The sequence below is a fragment of the Hypanus sabinus genome, chromosome X2 (assembly GCF_030144855.1).
Source record: "Hypanus sabinus isolate sHypSab1 chromosome X2, sHypSab1.hap1, whole genome shotgun sequence".
In the NCBI taxonomy this organism is placed as follows: Eukaryota; Metazoa; Chordata; class Chondrichthyes; order Myliobatiformes; family Dasyatidae; genus Hypanus; species Hypanus sabinus.
In genome coordinates this window covers 1,055,084-1,077,563 of record NC_082739.1, presented here as the reverse complement: position 1 = coordinate 1,077,563, position 22,480 = coordinate 1,055,084, and the positions used below count along the sequence as shown (strand labels likewise).

At 50.3% G+C, this 22,480-nt stretch overlaps 1 protein-coding gene across 1 annotated transcript in view; it reads right to left on the bottom strand.

Moving 5' to 3' along the window:
• LOC132385074 (E3 ubiquitin-protein ligase TTC3-like) overlaps positions 1–22,480 on the bottom strand; it is a 277,705-nt gene that overhangs the window by 104,539 nt on the left and 150,686 nt on the right. Inside the window, exons 29-32 of the mRNA XM_059956787.1 lie at positions 22,037–22,133; positions 18,080–18,183; positions 12,233–12,323; positions 11,164–11,265 (exon numbers count right to left, since the gene is read on the bottom strand). Of these exons, the coding sequence (XP_059812770.1) occupies positions 11,164–11,265; positions 12,233–12,323; positions 18,080–18,183; positions 22,037–22,133 (394 nt within the window). The remainder of the gene's footprint in view (positions 1–11,163; positions 11,266–12,232; positions 12,324–18,079; positions 18,184–22,036; positions 22,134–22,480) is intronic.

Below are 22,480 nucleotides of genomic sequence, written 5' to 3'. Positions count from 1 at the left end.
AGGACTGTGGAGAGGAGTGTGTCAGTGTGGGGATGAGGTGTGGAGTGTCAGTGTGGAGTGACAGTGAATGGGGGATGGAGGGGTGGTGATGGACTGTGGAGAGGAGTGTGTCAGTGTAGGAATGAGGTGTGGAGTGTCAGTGTGAAGTGACAGTGAATGGGGGATGGAGGGGGTGATGAGGGACTGTGGAGAGGAGTGTTTCAGTGTGGGGATGAGGTGTGGAGTGTCAGTGTGGAGTGACAGTGAATGGGGGGGATGGAGGGGTGGTGAGGGACTGTAGAGAGGAGTGTGTCAGTGTAGGGATGAGGTGTGGAGTGTCAGTGTGAAGTGACAGTGAATGGGGGATGAAGCGGGTGGTGAGGAACTGTGGAGAGGAGTGTGTCAGTGTGGGGATGAGGTGTGGAGTGACAGTGAATGGGTGATGGAGGGGGTGCTGAGAGACTGTGGAGAGGAGTGTGTCAGTGTAGGAATGAGGTGTGGAGTGTCAGTGTGAAGTGACAGTGAATGGGGGATGGAGGGGGTGATGAGGGACTGTGGAGAGGAGTGTTTCAGTGTGGGGATGAGGTGCGGAGTGTCAGTGTGGAGTGACAGTGAATGGGGGGGATGGAGGGGTGGTGAGGGACTGTAGAGAGGAGTGTGTCAGTGTAGGGATGAGGTGTGGAGTGTCAGTGTGAAGTGACAGTGAATGCGGGGATGGAGGGGGTGATGAGGGACTGTGGAGAGGAGTGTGTCAGTGTAGGGATGAGGTGTGGAGTGTCAGTGTGAAGTGACAGTGAATGCGGGGATGGAGGGGGTGATGAGGGACTGTGGAGAGGAGTGTGTCAGTGTAGGGATGAGGTGTGGAGTGTCAGTGTGATGTGACAGTGAATGGGGGATGGAGGGGGTGATGAGGGACTGTGGAGAGGAGTGTGTCAGTGTAGGGATGAGGTGTGGAGTGTCAGTGTGAAGTGACAGTGAATGGGGGATGGAGGGGGTGGTGAGGGACTGTGGAGAGGAGTGTGTCAGTGTGGGGATGAGGTGTGGAGTGACAGTGAATTGGGGGGATGGAGGGGTGGTGAGGGATTGTGGAGAGGTGTTTGTCAGTGTAGGCATGAGATGTGGAGTGTCAGTGTGAAGTGACAGTGAATGGGGGATGGAGGGGGTGGTGAGGGACTGTGGAGAGGAGTGTGTCAGTGTGGAGTGACAGTGAATGGGGGGGATGGAGGGGTGGTGAGGGACTGTGGAGAGGAGTGTGTCAGTGTAGGGATGAGGTGTGGAGTGTCAGTGTGATGTGACAGTGAATGGGTGATGGAGGGGGTGGTGAGGGACTGTAGAGAGGAGTGTGTCAGTGTAGGGATGAGGTGTGGAGTGTCAGTGTGAAGTGACAGTGAATGGGGGGATGAAGGGGGTGATGAGGGACTGTGTAGAGGAGTGTGTCAGTGTAGGAATGAGGTGTGGAGTGTCAGTGTGATGTGACAGTGAATGGGGGATGGAGGGGGTGGTGAGGGACTGTGGAGAGGAGTGTGTCAGTGTAGGGATGAGGTGTGGAGTGTCAGTGTGAAGTGACAGTGAATGGGGGATGAAGGGGGTGGTGAGGGACTGTGGAGAGGAGTGTGTCAGTGTGGAGTGACAGTGAATGGGGGGGATGAAGGGGTGGTGAGGGACTGTGGAGAGGAATGTGTCAGTGTAGGGATGAGGTGTGGAGTGTCAGTGTGAAGTGACAGTGAATGGGGGGGATGGAGGGGTGGTGAGGGACTGTGGAGAGGAATGTGTCAGTGTAGGGATGAGGTGTGGAGTGTCAGTGTGAAGTGACAGTGAATGGGGGATGGAGGGGGTGGTGAGGGACTGTGGAGAGGAGTGTGTCAGTGTGGAGTGACAGTGAATGGGGATGGAGGGGTGGTGAGGGACTGTGGAGAGGAGTGTGTCAGTGTAGGGATGAGGTGTGGAGTGAGTGAATGGGGGATGGAGGGGGTGGTGAGGGACTGTGGAGAGGAGTGTGTCAGTGTGGAGTGACAGTGAATGGGGATGGAGGGGTGGTGAGGGACTGTGGAGAGGAGTGTGTCAGTGTAGGGATGAGGTGTGGAGTGAGTGAATGGGGGATGGAGGGTGTGGTGAGGGACTGTGGAGAGGAGTGTGTCAGTGTGGGGATGAGGTGTGGAGTGACAGTGAATTGGGGATGAAGGGTGTGGAGAGGAATGTGTCACTGTAGGGATGAGGTGTGGAGTGTCAGTGTAGGGATGAGGTGTGGAGAGTCAGTGTGGAGTGTTAGTATGGAGTGACAGTGAATGGGGGGGATGGAGGGGTGGTGAGGGACTGTAGAGAGGAGTGTGTCAGTGTAGGGATGAGGTGTGGAGTGTCAGTGTGAAGTGACAGTGAATGGGGGATGGAGGGGGTGGTGAGGGACTGTGGAGAGGAGTGTGTCAGTGTGGAGTGACAGTGAATGGGGGGGAAGGAGGGGTGGTGAGGGACTGTGGAGAGGAGTGTGTCAGTGCAGGTATACAGAGTGGAGTGTCAGTGTGAAGTGACAGTGAATGGGGGGTGGAGGGGTTGTGAGGGACTGTGGAGAGGAGTGTGTCAGTGTAGGGATGAGGTGTGGAGTGAGTGAATGGGGGATGGAGGGGGTGGTGAGGGACTGTGGAGAGGAGTGTTTCAGTGTGGGGATGAGGTGTGGAGTGTCAGTGTGGAGTGACAGTGAATGGGGGGGATGGAGGGGTGGTGAGGGACTGTAGAGAGGAGTGTGTCAGTGTAGGGATGAGGTGTGGAGTGTCAGTGTGAAGTGACAGTGAATGGGGGATGAAGGGGGTGGTGAGGAACTGTAGAGAGGAGTGTGTCAGTGTGGGGATGAGGTGTGGAGTGTCAGTGTGAAGTGACAGTGAATGGGGGATGGAGGGGGTGATGAGGGACTGTGGAGAGGAGTGTTTCAGTGTGGGGATGAGGTGTGGAGTGTCAGTGTGGAGTGACAGTGAATGGGGGGGATGGAGGGGTGGTGAGGGACTGTAGAGAGGAGTGTGTCAGTGTAGGGATGAGGTGTGGAGTGTCAGTGTGAAGTGACAGTGAATGGGGGGATGGAGGGGGTGATGAGGGACTGTGGAGAGGAGTGTGTCAGTGTAGGGATGAGGTGTGGAGTGTCAGTGTGAAGTGACAGTGAATGGGGGATGGAGGGGGTGATGAGGGACTGTGGAGAGGAGTGTTTCAGTGTGGGGATGAGGTGTGGAGTGTCAGTGTGGAGTGACAGTGAATGGGGGATGGAGGGGTGGTGAGGGACTGTGGAGAGGAGTGTGTCAGTGTAGGGATGAGGTGTGGAGTGTCAGTGTGAAGTGACAGTGAATGGGGGATGAAGGGGGTGGTGAGGGACTGTGGAGAGGAGTGTGTCAGTGTGGGGATGAGGTGTGGAGTGACAGTGAATTGGGGGGATGGAGGGGTGGTGAGGGTCTGTGGAGAGGAGTTTGTCAGTGTAGGCATGAGATGTGGAGTGTCAGTGTGAAGTGACAGTGAATGGGGGATGGAGGGGGTGGTGAGGGACTGTGGAGAGGAGTGTGTCAGTGTGGAGTGACAGTGAATGGGGGGGATGGAGGGGTGGTGAGGGACTGTGGAGAGGAATGTGTCAGTGTAGGGATGAGGTGTGGAGTGTCAGTGTGAAGTGACAGTGAATGGGGGGGATGGAGGGGTGGTGAGGGACTGTGGAGAGGAATGTGTCAGTGTAGGGATGAGGTGTGGAGTGTCAGTGTGAAGTGACAGTGAATGGGGGATGGAGGGGGTGGTGAGGGACTGTGGAGAGGAGTGTGTCAGTGTGGAGTGACAGTGAATGGGGATGGAGGGGTGGTGAGGGACTGTGGAGAGGAGTGTGTCAGTGTAGGGATGAGGTGTGGAGTGACAGTGAATTGGTGATGAAGGGTGTGGAGAGGAATGTGTCACTGTAGGGATGAGGTGTGGAGTGTCAGTGTAGGGATGAGGTGTGGAGAGTCAGTGTGGAGTGACAGTGAATTGGGGATGAAGGGTGTGGAGAGGAATGTGTCACTGTAGGGATGAGGTGTGGAGTCTGTCAGTGCAGGGATGAGGTGTGGAGTGTCAGTGTGAAGTGACAGTGAATGGGGGATGGAGGGGATGGTGAAGGACTGTGGAGAGGAGTGTGTCAGTGTGGGGATGAGGTGTGGAGTGTCAGTGTGGAGTGACAGTGAATGGGGGATGGAGGGGTGGTGAGGGACTGTGGAGAGGAGTGTGTCAGTGTGGGGATGAGGTGTGGAGTGTCAGTGTGAAGTGACAGTGAATGGGGGATGGAGGGGGTGATGAGGGACTGTGGAGAGGAGTGTGTCAGTGTAGGGATGAGGTGTGGAGTGTCAGTGTGAAGTGACAGTGAATGGGGGATGGAGGGGGTGGCGAGGGACTGTGGAGAGGAGTGTGTCAGTGTGGTAATGAGGTGTGGAGTGACAGTGAATTGGGGGGATGGAGGGGTGGTGAGGGACTGTGGAGAGGAGTTTGTCAGTGTAGGCATGAGATGTGGAGTGTCAGTGTGAAGTGACAGTGAATGGGGGATGGAGGGGGTGTGAGGGACTGTGGAGAGGAGTGTGTTAGTGTGGAGTGACAGTGAATGGGGGGGATGGAGGGGTGGTGAGGGACTGTGGAGAGGAGTGTGTCAGTGTAGGGATGAGGTGTGGAGTGTCAGTGTGATGTGACAGTGAATGGGTGATGGAGGGGGTGGTGAGGGACTGTAGAGAGGAGTGTGTTAGTGTAGGGATGAGGTGTGGAGTGTCAGTGTGAAGTGACAGTGAATGGGGGGGATGGAGGGGTGGTGAGGGACTGTGGAGAGGAATGTGTCAGTGTAGGGATGAGGTGTGGAGTGTCAGTGTGAAGTGACAGTGAATGGGGGATGGAGGGGGTGGTGAGGGACTGTGGAGAGGAGTGTGTCAGTGTGGAGTGACAGTGAATGGGGATGGAGGGGTGGTGAGGGACTGTGGAGAGGAGTGTGTCAGTGTAGGGATGAGGTGTGGAGTGAGTGAATGGGGGATGGAGGGGGTGGTGAGGGACTGTGGAGAGGAGTGTGTCAGTGTGGGGATGAGGTGTGGAGTGACAGTGAATTGGGGATGAAGGGTGTGGAGAGGAATGTGTCACTGTAGGGATGAGGTGTGGAGTGTCAGTGTAGGGATGAGGTGTGGAGAGTCAGTGTGGAGTGTTAGTATGGAGTGACAGTGAATGGGGGGATGAAGGGGGTGGTGAGGGACTGTGGAAAGGAGTGTGTCAGTGTAGGGATGAGGTGTTTAGTGTCAGTGTGAAGTGACAGTGAATGGGGGAATGAAGGGGGTGGTGAGGGACTGTGGAGAGGAGTGTGTCAGTGGGGATGAGGTGTGGAGTGACAGTGAATGGGGATGAAGGGGTTTGTGAGGGACTGTGGAGAGGAGTGTGTCAGTGTAGGGATGAGGTGTGGAGTGTCAGTGTGAAGTGACAGTGAATGGGGGGTGGAGGGGTTGTGAGGGACTGTGGAGAGGAGTGTGTCAGTGTAGGGATGAGGTGTGGAGTGAGTGAATGGGGGATGGAGGGGGTGGTGAGGGACTGTGGAGAGGAGTGTGTCAGTGTGGGGATGAGGTGTGGAGTGACAGTGAATGGGGATGAAGGGGGTTGTGAGGGACTGTGGAGAGGAGTCTGTCAGTGCAGGGATGAGGTGTGGAGTGTCAGTGTGGAGTGACAGTGAATGGGTGATGGAGGGGGTGCTGAGAGACTGTGGAGAGGAGTGTGTCAGTGTGGGGATGAGGTGTGGAGTGTCAGTGTGGAGTGACAGTGAATGGGGGATGGAGGGGTGGTGAGGGACTGTGGAGAGGAGTGTGTCAGTGTGGGGATGAGGTGTGGAGTGTCAGTGTGAAGTGACAGTGAATGGGGGATGAAGGGGGTGGTGAGGGACTGTGGAGAGGAGTGTGTCAGTGTGGGGATGAGGTGTGGAGTGTCAGTGTGAAGTGACAGTGAATGGGGGATGGAGGGGATGGTGAGGGACTGTGGAGAGGAGTGTGTCAGTGTGGGGATGAGGGGTGGAGTGTCAGTGTGAAGTGACAGTGAATGGGGGATGGAGGGGGTGGTGAGGGACTGTGGAGAGGAGTGTAAGGATGAGGTGTGGAGTGTCAGAGTGAAGTGACAGTGAATGGGGGATGGAGGGGGTGGTGAGGGACTGTGGAGAGGAATCTGTCAGTGTAGGGATGAGGTGTGGAGTGACAGTGAATGGGGGGATGAAGGGGGTGGTGAGGGACTGTGGAGAGGAGTCTGTCAGTGTAGGGATGAGGTGTGGAGTGTCAGTGTGAAGTGACAGTGAATGGGGGGTGGAGGGGTTGTGAGGGACTGTGGAGAGGAGTGTGTCAGTGTAGGGATGAGGTGTGGAGTGAGTGAATGGGGGATGGAGGGGGTGGTGAGGGACTGTGGAGAGGAGTGTGTCAGTGTGGGGATGAGGTGTGGAGTGACAGTGAATGGGGATGAAGGGGGTTGTGAGGGACTGTGGAGAGGAGTCTGTCAGTGCAGGGATGAGGTGTGGAGTGTCAGTGTGAAGTGACAGTGAATGGGGGATGGAGGGGATGGTGAAGGACTGTGGAGAGGAGTGTGTCAGTGTGGGGATGAGGTGTGGAGTGTCAGTGTGGAGTGACAGTGAATGGGGGATGGAGGGGTGGTGAGGGACTGTGGAGAGGAGTGTGTCAGTGTGGGGATGAGGTGTGGAGTGTCAGTGTGATGTGACAGTGAATGGGGGATGGAGGGGGTGATGAGAGACTGTGGAGAGGAGTGTGTCAGTGTAGGGATGAGGTGTGGAGTGTCAGTGTGAAGTGACAGTGAATGGGGGATGGAGGGGGTGGTGAGGGACTGTGGAGAGGAGTGTGTCAGTGTGGTGATGAGGTGTGGAGTGACAGTGAATTGGGGGGATGGAGGGGTGGTGAGGGACTGTGGAGAGGAGTTTGTCAGTGTAGGCATGAGATGTGGAGTGTCAGTGTGAAGTGACAGTGAATGGGGGATGGAGGGGGTGGTGAGGGACTGTGGAGAGGAGTGTGTTAGTGTGGAGTGACAGTGAATGGGGGGGATGGAGGGGTGGTGAGGGACTGTGGAGAGGAGTGTGTCAGTGTAGGGATGAGGTGTGGAGTGTCAGTGTGATGTGACAGTGAATGGGTGATGGAGGGGGTGGTGAGGGACTGTAGAGAGGAGTGTGTTAGTGTAGGGATGAGGTGTGGAGTGTCAGTGTGAAGTGACAGTGAATGGGGGGGATGGAGGGGTGGTGAGGGACTGTGGAGAGGAATGTGTCAGTGTAGGGATGAGGTGTGGAGTGTCAGTGTGAAGTGACAGTGAATGGGGGATGGAGGGGGTGGTGAGGGACTGTGGAGAGGAGTGTGTCAGTGTGGAGTGACAGTGAATGGGGATGGAGGGGTGGTGAGGGACTGTGGAGAGGAGTGTGTCAGTGTAGGGATGAGGTGTGGAGTGAGTGAATGGGGGATGGAGGGGGTGGTGAGGGACTGTGGAGAGGAGTGTGTCAGTGTGGGGATGAGGTGTGGAGTGACAGTGAATTGGGGATGAAGGGTGTGGAGAGGAATGTGTCACTGTAGGGATGAGGTGTGGAGTGTCAGTGTAGGGATGAGGTGTGGAGAGTCAGTGTGGAGTGTTAGTATGGAGTGACAGTGAATGGGGGGATGAAGGGGGTGGTGAGGGACTGTGGAGAGGAGTGTGTCAGTGTGGGGATGAGGTGTGGAGTGACAGTGAATTGGGGATGAAGGGTGTGGAGAGGAATGTGTCACTGTAGGGATGAGGTGTGGAGTGTCAGTGTAGGGATGAGGTGTGGAGAGTCAGTGTGGAGTGTTAGTGTGGAGTGACAGTGAATGGGGGGATGAAGGGGGTGGTGAGGGACTGTGGAAAGGAGTGTGTCAGTGTAGGGATGAGGTGTTTAGTGTCAGTGTGAAGTGACAGTGAATGGGGGAATGAAGGGGGTGGTGAGGGACTGTGGAGAGGAGTGTGTCAGTGGGGATGAGGTGTGGAGTGACAGTGAATGGGGATGAAGGGGTTTGTGAGGGACTGTGGAGAGGAGTGTGTCAGTGTAGGGATGAGGTGTGGAGTGTCAGTGTGAAGTGACAGTGAATGGGGGGTGGAGGGGTTGTGAGGGACTGTGGAGAGGAGTGTGTCAGTGTAGGGATGAGGTGTGGAGTGAGTGAATGGGGGATGGAGGGGGTGGTGAGGGACTGTGGAGAGGAGTGTGTCAGTGTGGGGATGAGGTGTGGAGTGACAGTGAATGGGGATGAAGGGGGTTGTGAGGGACTGTGGAGAGGAGTCTGTCAGTGCAGGGATGAGGTGTGGAGTGTCAGTGTGAAGTGACAGTGAATGGGGGATGGAGGGGATTGTGAAGGACTGTGGAGAGGTGTGTATCAGTGTGGGGATGAGGTGTGGAGTGTCAGTGTGAAGTGAGTGAATGGGGGATGAAGGGGGTGGTGAGGGACTGTGGAGAGGAGTGTGTCAGTGTGGGGATGAGGTGTGGAGTGTCAGTGTGAAGTGACAGTGAATGGGGGATGGAGGGGATGGTGAGGGACTGTGGAGAGGAGTGTAAGGATGAGGTGTGGAGTGTCAGAGTGAAGTGACAGTGAATGGGGGATGGAGGGGGTGGTGAGGGACTGTGGAGAGGAATCTGTCAGTGTAGGGATGAGGTGTGGAGTGACAGTGAATGGGGGGATGAAGGGGGTGGTGAGGGACTGTGGAGAGGAGTCTGTCAGTGTAGGGATGAGGTGTGGAGTGTCAGTGTGAATTGACAGTTAATGGGGGATGGAGTGGTGGTGAGGGACTGTGGAGAGGAGTGTGTCAGTGTGGGGATGAGGTGTGGAGTGACAGTGAATGGGGATGAAGGGGGTTGTGAGGGACTGTGGAGAGGAGTCTGTCAGTGCAGGGATGAGGTGTGGAGTGTCAGTGTGAAGTGACAGTGAATGGGGGATGGAGGGGATGGTGAAGGACTGTGGAGAGGAGTGTGTCAGTGTGGGGATGAGGTGTGGAGTGTCAGTGTGGAGTGACAGTGAATGGGGGATGGAGGGGTGGTGAGGGACTGTGGAGAGGAGTGTGTCAGTGTGGGGATGAGGTGTGGAGTGTCAGTGTGATGTGACAGTGAATGGGGGATGGAGGGGGTGATGAGGGACTGTGGAGAGGAGTGTGTCAGTGTAGGGATGAGGTGTGGAGTGTCAGTGTGAAGTGACAGTGAATGGGGGATGGAGGGGGTGGTGAGGGACTGTGGAGAGGAGTGTGTCAGTGTGGTGATGAGGTGTGGAGTGACAGTGAATTGGGGGGATGGAGGGGTGGTGAGGGACTGTGGAGAGGAGTTTGTCAGTGTAGGCATGAGATGTGGAGTGTCAGTGTGAAGTGACAGTGAATGGGGGATGGAGGGGGTGGTGAGGGACTGTGGAGAGGAGTGTGTTAGTGTGGAGTGACAGTGAATGGGGGGGATGGAGGGGTGGTGAGGGACTGTGAAGAGGAGTGTGTCAGTGTAGGGATGAGGTGTGGAGTGTCAGTGTGATGTGACAGTGAATGGGTGATGGAGGGGGTGGTGAGGGACTGTAGAGAGGAGTGTGTTAGTGTAGGGATGAGGTGTGGAGTGTCAGTGTGAAGTGACAGTGAATGGGGGGGATGGAGGGGTGGTGAGGGACTGTGGAGAGGAATGTGTCAGTGTAGGGATGAGGTGTGGAGTGTCAGTGTGAAGTGACAGTGAATGGGGGATGGAGGGGGTGGTGAGGGACTGTGGAGAGGAGTGTGTCAGTGTGGAGTGACAGTGAATGGGGATGGAGGGGTGGTGAGGGACTGTGGAGAGGAGTGTGTCAGTGTAGGGATGAGGTGTGGAGTGTCAGTGTGAAGTGACAGTGAATGGGGGGGATGGAGGGGTGGTGAGGGACTGTGGAGAGGAATGTGTCACTGTAGGGATGAGGTGTGGAGTGTCAGTGTAGGGATGAGGTGTGGAGAGTCAGTGTGGAGTGTTAGTATGGAGTGACAGTGAATGGGGGGATGAAGGGGTGGTGAGGGACGGTGGAGAGGAGTGTGTCAGTGTGGGGATGAGGTGTGGAGTGTCAGTGTGGAGTGACAGTGAATGGGGGATGGAGGGGTGGTGAGGGACTGTGGAGAGGAGTGTGTCAGTGTAGGGATGAGGTGTGGAGTGTCAGTGTGAAGTGACAGTGAATGGGGGAATGAAGGGGGTGGTGAGGGACTGTGGAGAGGAGTGTGTCAGTGGGGATGAGGTGTGGAGTGACAGTGAATGGGGATGAAGGGGTTTGTGAGGGACTGTGGAGAGGAGTGTGTCAGTGTAGGGATGAGGTGTGGAGTGAGTGAATGGGGGATGGAGGGGGTGGTGAGGGACTGTGGAGAGGAGTGTGTCAGTGTGGGGATGAGGTGTGGAGTGACAGTGAATGGGGATGAAGGGGGTTGTGAGGGACTGTGGAGAGGAGTCTGTCAGTGCAGGGATGAGGTGTGGAGTGTCAGTGTGAAGTGACAGTGAATGGGGGATGGAGGGGATTGTGAAGGACTGTGGAGAGGTGTGTATCAGTGTGGGGATGAGGTGTGGAGTGTCAGTGTGGAGTGACAGTGAATGGGGGATGGAGGGGTGGTGAGGGACTGTGGAGAGGAGTGTGTCAGTGTGGGGATGAGGTGTGGAGTGTCAGTGTGAAGTGACAGTGAATGGGGGATGAAGGGGGTGGTGAGGGACTGTGGAGAGGAGTGTGTCAGTGTGGGGATGAGGTGTGGAGTGTCAGTGTGAAGTGACAGTGAATGGGGGATGGAGGGGATGGTGAGGGACTGTGGAGAGGAGTGTAAGGATGAGGTGTGGAGTGTCAGAGTGAAGTGACAGTGAATGGGGGATGGAGGGGGTGGTGAGGGACTGTGGAGAGGAATCTGTCAGTGTAGGGATGAGGTGTGGAGTGACAGTGAATGGGGGGATGGAGGGGTGGTGAGGGACTTACGAGACAAGTGTACTCGTGTAGTTATGAGGTGTGGAAGTGTGGACACAAATACACACACACTCATACTACCCCCCCCCCCCCCCACACCGGATACGGTTTGTCTGGTGCCAGTGACAACTTGGCTGGTTTTACCATTTTTGCTATTTTTCAGCATTTCAAATAAACCACCTTAACATTTCAAAAATCCCTTTCGTTGCTGAAATAACATCATTAACATTTGAAAGGGTACAAGCGTTTAGTGCTCAGTGCTCACCATGAATTCTGACTGGGATGGAGGGAGCAGGACCGGAACCTGCGGCATGTTACTGAGCTTTGCTCCATTCCGTATCAGGTCAATCTGTTCATTGAAGACAGTCTGGAAAATACAAATGGTAAACTTCAAGAACTGTCACTCAGACCACTGACAGAGCTATCTCTTGCATCGACTCTGTGGCCACTGTATTTGGTATACTTGCTGATTCATACAATTAAGCAACTCAATGCATTAAGTCACGTCAAGTTTATTGTCTGTTCGACCATAAACTGCTAGTACAATACACAGTAAAAACGAAACAACGTTCGTCCAGGACACCAGGATTGAACTCTGAATTCCAATGCCTCAAGCTGTAATAGTATCGTGCTGACCCCTACACTACCGTGCGATAAAGGATTCCCAAGGTTGACTACCCTCAGTTTTAATTGATCATCCCTTCTACTGTAACTGTGACTCCTTGTTTCAGATTTTCCCAATAGTAGAGACACCTACTCACTTGTGATTCCTGAACTGTTTCAGTAGAATCACCAATTATTCTTCAATGCCAAAGAATAGAGATATAATTGGATAAACGAGTAGCATAACGCTTCACAGTGCCAATCGGGGTTCAATTCCCACTGCTGTCTGAAAGGAGTTTCTCAGTTCTCCCTGTGACCGCATAGGTTTGCTTTGGGTGCTCCTGTTTCCTCACACATTTCTAAGCCATACAGGTTAGGGATATAAGTTATGGGTGTGCTATTTTGGCGACGAACGGAAGCGTGGTGACATTTCCAGGCAGCCCCAGCACATCTTTAGACTGTGTTCATCGTTGACACAAATGAAGAAGTTCAACAAACACTGAGGACAGACAAGAAATATCTCCTCCCTCACCCAAAATATAAAGGCCACGAGCTCCTAGCTTGATATAGTAGATCTGTTAAGCTGTCAACTTGAACACTTATTTCAGATAATCACTTTAATTATTTTCCCTCAAAAGCCAATGGAACCAGAAGAATTAAATGGTTTGAGGGAAATGGTTACATAAGAAAATGATTGAAGAAAGAAAGCTAAACATTTACCAACTACTCACCACTGTTTGATGTATTTTTGACTTGATGTCAGCAAGCACCATTTCATATGCCATTATTGCAGCTTTGACATCGATCTGTATTGCAGGCCCACTATGGAAACAAAAGAAACAAACAAGAGGTTTCTCAGCCTTACCACACAGTGATACCGGTACAAAAGAGTACACACATGCTCACAGCACCTCAGTTCACTCTAGAGCAGGGGTTCCCAACCTTTTTTATGCTGTGGATGAATACTATTAAGCAAGGGGCCCGTGGAGCACAGGTTGGGAACCCCTGGTCGAGAGTCATGTTCAAAAATTAGATACAAAATGGCTTAGGATGCTACATTAATGACACTGAAGACTGGAGCATGATCTTACTGAAACCACTTACATCCCAAAGGGCAGACACTAAGGGGGTGTTTCTACCAGTGGAGGAATCTAGAATGATGCAGCAGTCTCAGGACATGGAGTCTCCCACTTAAAACAGAAACATTATGACTCAGGAGGAAGATGCTGAATTAGGATGTAAATTTGTTAGTTTTTCCTTATAATTTAGCTTTGCTTTGCTGTTTCTTTGTATTTTATATAATTACTTACAATGTACACAGGTAATTGTTTAGTGAATTCTTCACTAATTATAGTACAGCTGATTCTGTATTTTCTAGAAGTTTCTCTGCAGCAGATGTCACACCACTAAATTTGGCTATTTCATAGGTTATTATTATCACTGGAGTTTCCAGTTTGAGCTAGTTTTTAGTATAAAGATGACCTTTTTAGCTGTTCCCTTTATTGTGCTGTTCTTTATTCATATAACACTTTAATCACAAGATCACAAGACAAAGGAGCAGAAGTAGGCCATTCGGCCCATCTAGTCTGCTCCGCCACTCCACCATGAACTAAACTATACCCCCATCCAGTTCCAATTCCCGGCTTTTCCCCCATATCCCTTGATACCCTGACTAATTAGATACCTGTCAATCTCCTCCTTAAAAACCCTCAATGATTGGGCCTCCACAGCTGTCTGTGGCAACAAATTCCATAAATCCACCACCAGCATCATTTTCAATAGGTCCTATATCTACCCATGTCACTCTTTTACTCTTCATATATTTAAAAAAACTCTTAGTGTCCTTTTTTATGTTAATTGCCAATTTCCTTTCATAATTCATCTTTTCTTTCCTAATGACTTTTTTAGTTTCCTTCTGTAATTTTTAAAAATTCGTCCAGTCCTTCGTTTTCTCACAAATTTTTGCTTCCTTGTACGCCATCTCTTTTGCTTTTGTTTTAGCCTTAACTTCTCTTGTTAGCCACATTTGTGTAATTTTTCCTTTTATGATTTTCTTTTCTCTTGGAAAATATTTTTCCTGCACTTTCCTTATTTCTTATAGGAATTTCATCCAATTCTGCTCTACTGTCCCTCCATTTAGCTTACTCTTCTAATCAACTTGGGCCAGTTCCTCTCTCATACCACTGTAATTTCCTTTGTTCCACTGAAATATCGATACACCTGATACCAGCTTCTCCTTTTCAAATTTGAAACTGAACTCGATCATATTATGATCACTACTTCCAAGGGGTTCCATTACCTCTAGCTCCCGAATTGCCTCAGGTTCATTACACTGCACCCAATCCAAAGCAGCCGATCCCCTGGTGGGCTTATGGACAAGCTGTTCCCGTGGGCATTCTACAAACTCCCTCTCCTGAGATCCAGTATCTTCCTGACTTTCCCAATCCACTTTCATATTAAAATCTCCCATAATTATCTTGACATTTTCCTTCTGACACGCTTTTACTATTTCCAGCTGTAGCTTGTAGTCCACATCCCGGCTGTTGTTTGGAGGCCCGTATATAACTACTATACTCCTGATGAAGTGTTTCGACCCGAAACTTCGTCACTACCTTCTCCCATAGATTCTGTCTGGCCTGCTGAGTTCTGCCAGCATTTTGTGTTTTTAACTACTATTAGTGTCTTTTTACCCTTGCCATTTCTAAACTCGACCCACAGGGATTCTACTTCTTCTGATCTTCTGTCCCTTCTTTCTAGTGACTTGATATCATTGCTTACTATCAGGGCCACGCCACCCCCTTTACCCACCTTCCTATCTTTCCTACACACGGTGTAGTTCTTATTAATGAACAGCTCTGTTTTATGCATCACTCCTCACAACCTAAATTCAAAATCACCAGCATGCAACAGCAAAGAGGAGATTTTTTAGATATGGATACAGAACATGATGCCCCAGAGGATGCCTGGGGAAGGTGGCAGATCAGCTTTTCTCTGAAAAAGGGAACTGCATGCGAACAATCAAGGAGCATTGTTCTAACTGCCAGCACGGAATCAAAGGGCTGAGTGGCCACCTTCTTTCTGTGCTATTATCTTTTGGTGTATATTCCCGAGAAGCCATCCCTGATCACAAAACTTCCCTGCTAATATTCCATAAGATAAAGGGACAAATTAGGCCATTCAGCCCATTAAGTCTGCTCTGCCATTCTATCATGTCAGTTTATCCCTCTTGACCCCATTCTCCTGCCTTCCCCTTGTAACCTTTGACACCCTGATTAAGCAAGAACCTATCTACTTCCAATTTAAATACACCCAATAACTTAGCCTCCATAGCCGTCTGGAGCAATGAATTCCACAGATTCACCACTCTCTGGCTAAAGAAATTTTTCCTCATCTCTATTCAAAAAGGACATCCACTCTATCTGTGCCCTCTGGTCCGAGACTCCCCCCACTATAGGAAACATCCTCTCCACATCCACTCTATCTGTGTCCTCTGGTCCTAGACTCCCCCACCATAGGAAACATCCTCTCCACATCCACTCTATCTCTGTCCTCTGGTCCTAGACTCCCCCACTATAGGAAACATCCTCTCCACATCCACTCTATCTGTGTCCTCTGGTCCTGGACTCCTCCCACTATAGGAAACATCCTCTCTACATCCACTCTATCTGTGTCCTCTGGTCCCAGACTCCCCCACTATAGGAAACACCCTCTCCACATCCACTCTATCTCTGTCCTCTGGTCCTAGACTCCCCCACTATAGGAAACATCCTCTCCACATCCACTCTATCTGTGTCCTCTGGTCCTGGACTCCTCCCACTATAGGAAACATCCTCTCTACATCCACTCTATCTGTGTCCTCTGGTCCCAGACTCCCCCACTATAGGAAACATCCTCTCCACATCCACTCTATCTGTGTCCTCTGGTCCTAGACTCCCCCACTATAGGAAACATCCTCTCCACATCCACTCTATCTGTGTCCTCTGGTCCTATACTCCCCCACTATAGGAAACATCCTCACCACATCCACTCTATCTGTGTCCTCTGGTCCTGGACTCCCCCACTATAGGAAACATCCTCTCCAAATCCACTCTATCTGTGTCCTCTGGTCCTGGACTCCTCCCACTATAGGAAACATCCTCTCCACATCCACTCTATCTGTGTCCTCTGGTCCTAGACTCCCCCACTATAGGAAACATCCTCTCCACATCCACTCTATCTGTGTCCTCTGGTCCTAGACTCCCCCACTACATGAAACATCCTCTCCACATCCACTCTATCTGTGTCCTCTGGTCCTAGACTCCCCCACTATAGGAAACATCCTCTCCACATCCACTCTATCTGTGTCCTCTGGTCCTAGACTCCCCCACTATTGGAAACATTCTCTCCACAACCACTCTATCTGTGTCCTCTGGTCCTAGACTCCCCCATTATAGGAAACATCCTCTCCACATCCACTCTATCTGTGTCCTCTGGTCCTAGACTCCCCCAGTATAGGAAACATCCTCTCCACATCCACTCTATCTGTGTCCTCTGGTCCTAGACTCCTCCCACTACAAGAAACATCCTCTCCACATCCACTCTATCTGTGTTCTCTGGTCCTAGACTCCCCCCACTATAGGAAACATCCTCTCCACATTCACTCTATCCGTCTCCTCTGGTCCTAGACTCCCCCACTATAGAAAACATCCTGTCCACATCCACTCTATCTGTGTCCTCTGGTCCTAGACTCCTCCCACTATAGGAAACATCCTCTCCATATCCACTCTATCTGTGTTCTCTGGTCCTAGACTCCCCCACTATAGGAAACATCCTCTCCACATCCACTCTATCTGTGCCCTCTGGTCCTAGACTCCCCCACTATAGGAAACATCCTCTCCACATCCACTCTATCTGTGTCCTCTGGTCGTAGACTCCCCCACTACAGGAAACACCCTCTCCACATCCACTCTATCTGTGTCCTCTGGTCCTAGACTCCCTCACTATATAGGAAACATCCTCTCCACATCCACTCTATCTGTGTCCTCTGGTCCTAGACTCCCCCACTATAGGAAACACCCTCTCCACATCCACTCTATCTGTGTCCTCTGGTCGTAGACTCCCCCACTACAGGAAACACCCTCTCCACATCCACTCTATCTGTGTCCTCTGGTCCTAGAATCCCCCACCATAGGAAACATCCTCTCCACATCCACTCTATCTGTGCCCTCTGGTCCTAGACTCCCCCACTATAGGAAACATCCTCTCCACATCCACTCTATCTGTGCCCTCTGGTCCTAGACTCCCCCACTATAGGAAACACCCTCTCCACATCCACTCTATCTGTGTCCTCTGGTCCTAGACTCCCTCACTATATAGGAAACATCCTCTCCACATCCACTCTATCTGTGTCCTCTGGTCCTAGACTCCCCCACTATAGGAAACACCCTCTCCACATCCACTCTATCTGTGTCCTCTGGTCGTAGACTCCCCCACTACAGGAAACACCCTCTCCACATCCACTCTATCTGTGTCCTCTGGTCCTAGAATCCCCCACCATAGGAAACATCCTCTCCACATCCACTCTATCTGTGCCCTCTGGTCCTAGACTCCCCCACTATAGGAAACATCCTCTCCACATCCACTCTATCTGTGCCCTCTGGTCCTAGACTCCCCCACTATAGGAAACATCCTCTCCACATCCACTCTATCTGTGTCCTCTGGTCGTAGACTCCCCCACTACAGGAAACACCCTCTCCACATCCACTCTAACTGTGTTCTCTGGTCCTAGACTCCCTCACTATAGGAAACATCCTCTCCACATCCACTCTATCTGTGTCCTCTGGTCCTAGACTCCCCCACTACAGGAAACACCCTCTCCACATCCACTCTATCTGTGTCCTCTGGTCCTAGACTCCCTCACTATATAGGAAACATCCTCTCCACATCCACTCTATCTGTGTCCTCTGGTCCCAGACTCCCCCACTATAGGAAACATCCTCTCCACTTCCACTCTATCTGTGTCCTCTGGTCCTAGACTCCCCCACTACAGGAAACACCCTCTCCACATCCACTCTATCTGTGTCCTCTGGTCGTAGACTCCCCCACTACAGGAAACACCCTCTCCACATCCACTCTATCTGTGTCCTCTGGTCCTAGAATCCCCCACCATAGGAAACATCCTCTCCACATCCACTCTATCTGTGCCCTCTGGTCCTAGACTCCCCCACTATAGGAAACATCCTCTCCACATCCACTCTATCTGTGTCCTCTGGTCCCAGACTCCCCCACTATAGGAAACACCCTCTCCACATCCACTCTATCTGTGTCCTCTGGTCGTAGACTCCCCCACTACAGGAAACACCCTCTCCACATCCACTCTATCTGTGTCCTCTGGTCCTAGAATCCCCCACCATAGGAAACATCCTCTCCACATCCACTCTATCTGTGCCCTCTGGTCCTAGACTCCCCCACTATAGGAAACATCCTCTCCATGTCCACTCTATCTAGGCTTTTCAATATTGTGGAAATGATATTTGGCTTTGTCTCTCTACAGTATCCAAGGGCATCTTGAAATCACCAGCAACTTTTGGATTGCTTACCTCACGAGATTTTGTCTCAAGCCAGACAGTTTAACTTCTCCTTCCTTGGCAGCCTGCTCAAGAAAAGCTGTTCCTTTGTCCCGCCTACATTCCAGGACCTGGACCTGAGAAACAGAACAAAATCAGGGATGCAAGCAGCTCTAAGTAACCAGTCTATGGTTAAACAACACTTCTAACCGGACAAAATATTCCACATGACCAGCAAAATAAAGCTGGACGCCCAGCCATACTTCAAGCTGCTAAAGTGAGAAACAGACTTGGAAGTTACAGGGAGGACATTGATGCATTCACCAAGAAGAAATGCCAGCAACTCTATTTCATTTGGAGTTTGAGGAGATTTGGTATGTCAAAGACTCTAGTAAATTTCTACAGATGTACCATGAAGAACATTCCATCTGGTTGTATCATTGTCTGGTCTGGAGGGGGTCACTGCACAGGATCATAAGAGACTGCAGAAAGTTGTAAACTCAGCCAGTTTCATTATGGACACAACCTCTCTCCTCCCCTCACCACCGCAAAGACAGCTTCAAAGGGCGGTACCTCAAAGAGGGGGCATTCATGATTAAGGACCCTCACCATCCAGGACATGCCCTCTTCTCATTACTACCATCAGGGAGGAGGTGCAGAAGACTGAAGACACACACTCAATGTTTTAGGAACAGCTTCCCCTCCATCATCAGATCTCTGAATGGGCAATGAGCACATGAACACTACCTCACTATTCCCCTTTGCATTGGTTATTTATTTTTGTAACGTATCATTTTTTTATATATTGCACTGTACTGCTGCCACAACATATTTCACCACAAATGTCAGTGATATTAAACCTGATTCAGTAAGCAGTGTAACTCGGCTTACATTTAACAGAATAGCTTCACTGGCATTGATGCCAACTGGACCCAATTAGAAGTCAAAACAAATTTATTATCAAAGTTATCATATATGTCACCCTAAAATACCGTGAGATTCATTTTCTTGTGGGCATTCACAGTAGGACAAAGTAGTACAATAGAATCATTGAATTAAACACACAAAGACTAACAAATAATATGCAAGAATTGAATTGAATTGACTTTATTTCTTACATCCTTCACATGCACAAGGAGTAAAATTCTTTACGTTATATCTCCGTCTAAATGTGTAATTTATAATAAATAGTATGTACAACAGGACAGTCAATATAACACAGAAATACAATTGCATCAGCATGAATTAATCAATCTGATGGCCTGGTGGAAGAAGCTGTCCTGGAGCCTGTTGGTCCTGGCTTTTATGCTGCGGTACCGTTTCCCAGATGGTAGCAGCTGGAATAGATTGTGGTTGGAGAGACTCAGGTCCCCAATGATCCTACAGGCCCTTTTTACACACCTGCCTTTGTAAATGTCCCGAATTGTGGGAAGTTCCCATCTACAGATGCGCTGGGCTGTTTGCACCACTCTCTGCAGAGTCCTGCTATTGAGGGAAGTACAGTTCCCATACTAGGCGGTGATGCAGCCAGTCAGGATGCTCTCAATTGTGCCCCTGTAAAAAGTTCTTAGGATTTGGGTGCCCATACCAAACTTCCTCAACTGTCTGAGGTGAAAGAGGCACTGCTGTGCCTTTTTCATCACACAGCTGGTGTGTGCAGAGCACATGAGGTCCTCCATGATGTAGATGCCAAGGAACACGAAGCTGTTTACCCTCTCAACCCCAGATCCATTGATGTCAATAGGGGTTAGCCTGTCTCCATTCCTCCTGTAGTCCACAACCAGCTCCTTTGTTTTTGTGACATTGAAGGAGACGTTGTTTTCTTCACACCACTGTGTCAGAGAGATGACTTCTCCTCTGTCAGCTGCCTCATTATTATTTGAGATTAAGCCAATCAGTGTAGTATTGTCTGCAAAGTTAATGAGCAGATTAGAGCTGTGGGTGTCATGGGTCATGGGTATACAGAGAGTAAAGGAGGGGGCTTAGGACACAGACCTGAGGGGCACCTGTGTTGAGCGGCAGAAGTGAGGGAACCCACTCTTACCACCCGCTGGCTATCTGACAGGAAGTCCAGGATCCAGCTGCACAAGGCAGGGTGAAAGCCGAGATCTCTGAGCTTCTTGTCAAGCCTGGAGGGAATTATGGTGTTGAACACTGAACTGTAGTCCAAGAACAGCATTCTCACATGTGTATCCTCCTTCTTCTCCAGATGTGTAAGGACGGTGTTTGGAGCTATGGCTATTGCGTCATCTGTCAATTGGTTGGGTCAGTAGGCGAATTGTAGGGGGTCTAGTGTGGGTGGTAGCATGCTGCAGATGTAGTCCTTGACCAGCTTCTCAAAACCATTTACTTATTATTGAGGTGAGTTGACCAGGATGCCAGTCGTTCAGACATGTTATCTTGGTCTTTTTAGGTACAGGAACAATGGTAGTTGTTTTGAAGCAAGAGGGCACTCTACACTGGGAGAGAGAGAGAGAGAGAGATTAAAAATGTCTGTAAACAAATGTCTGCCAGTTGTGCCGTGCACATCCTGACTACCTGCTTTGGGATGCCGTCTGGTCCCACAGCCTTGTGATTGTCCACTCGTTGGAAACACCTGCGTAACTCAGCCACAGAAATGGCCAAGGTGCAGGTTGCTTCGGCAGCTGTCCTTGGGGGCTCAGCGTTCGCGACATCGAACTGAGTGTAAAAAAGATTTGGTTCCTTTGGGAAACAGGCATTGATATTGGAAACTCCTCTGCATTTAGCTTTGAAGTCTGCAATGGTGTGCAGACCTTGCCATAAGCTGTGTGTTGTTGGTGGAGAGTTGTGTCTGGATCTTGTCCCTGTATTGTAGTTTCACTGCCTTGATGACTTTGCAGAGATTGTAGCTGCATTTCTTGAGTTTCTGTTGGTCACCGGCAACGTAAGCTCTGTGTTGTGCGTTAAGTGCTGCTCGTACAGAGCTGTTGATCTAGGATTTCTGGTTTGGATAGATCCTGACCGCTTTGATACTTCCCCAATGCACTTCCAAAAGAAACTCGTGACCCCATCCATGAACAAAGTCAAATGCAAATAAAAACAACTAATAATTCTATTAATAAATATATAAAATAATAAAATATAATACTGACAACATGAGTTGTATGATTATTGAAAGTGAGTCTGTAGGTTGTAGAATCAGTTCAGTGTTTAAGTTAGTGAAGTTATCCACGCTGGTTCAGAAGCCTGATTGTTGAAGGATAATAACTGTTCCTGAATCTGGTAGTGTGTCACCTGGTGCCTGATGGCAGTAGTGAAAAGAGACTGTGACCTAGATGATGGGGGGCTCTTGATGATGGATGCTGCTTTCTTGTGGTAATGCTCAGTGATGGGGAGGGCTTTTCCTGTGATGGACTGTTGTTTCCACCACTTTCTGTAATTTACAAAAAATTAGCAATGAGTACTTTACTAGAAGGATGATAGAACTCACCTGTGGGAGTCTGAGTTTATACCTACTAAACTTACAAGAAAAAGTAGAGGGAGAGTGATAACGCTTAGGAAACATTTCACAGAAGATTTACTGGAAAAATGTGGAACTGGTGCAGAAACAGAGTGGAGGCCCTTGGGAGAATTGTCCATCAATTGTCCATTCCCCCCTCCCTATCAATGCTGCCTGACCTACTCAGTTTCTCTAGCATTTTGTGTGTATAACTCTGAATTTTCAGCATCTGCATAATTTCCTGTCCTGCTCCTAGTCCATTTAATTCCAATGAAAGGATGAAGGCAAAACAGAAATAATGAAATGCAGATACTGAAAACCTGAAATTAAAGCAGAAACTGCTGGAAATCCCCTGCAGGTCAGTGTGCATCTGTCAAAAGAGAAAGAGAGTCAATGTTTTAACTCAGTGACTCTTCTGGTTTGTTCTCTCCAGAAACATCGCCTGATATGTGACTGTTTCCCGCATTTCCTGTTTCTGATTATGGCAAAATAAATCCTTTGTAACTGAATTGTCGGAGTCCTTGAGGTACCTCGGCAGCCATTGCTCTTCTCATGGCTTCGATGAACTCATCCTTGCTTTTCGCTGACTGTCTCTCCAGCTGAGATTTCTCCTGTGCCCATTGGTCTCTGAAAAACAGCGAAGCACACGTCTCCCATCAGCAGCAGCTGATTAATGATTAACAACACAAGTGGATACATTTCAGAAATTGCTTAATTGGTTTTTATCCAATGACTGAGAGGGAAATGTGAACAGCAGTCACAAACCCTGACAACTCAGAAACACATCAGGAGTGATGCAAGGTTTCAGCACAAAATGCAGACAGTTCCTTTCCTCCCACAGATGCTGCTTGACCTGTTGGCTTCCTCCAGCAGATAAGCTGTTCCTCCTGATACCTTGGACCTTTCCTTCCCTGATGTAAACAAGCAGCAACTCTGCTCATGGAAATATAACAGGAGACAGCAAAAATATCTTG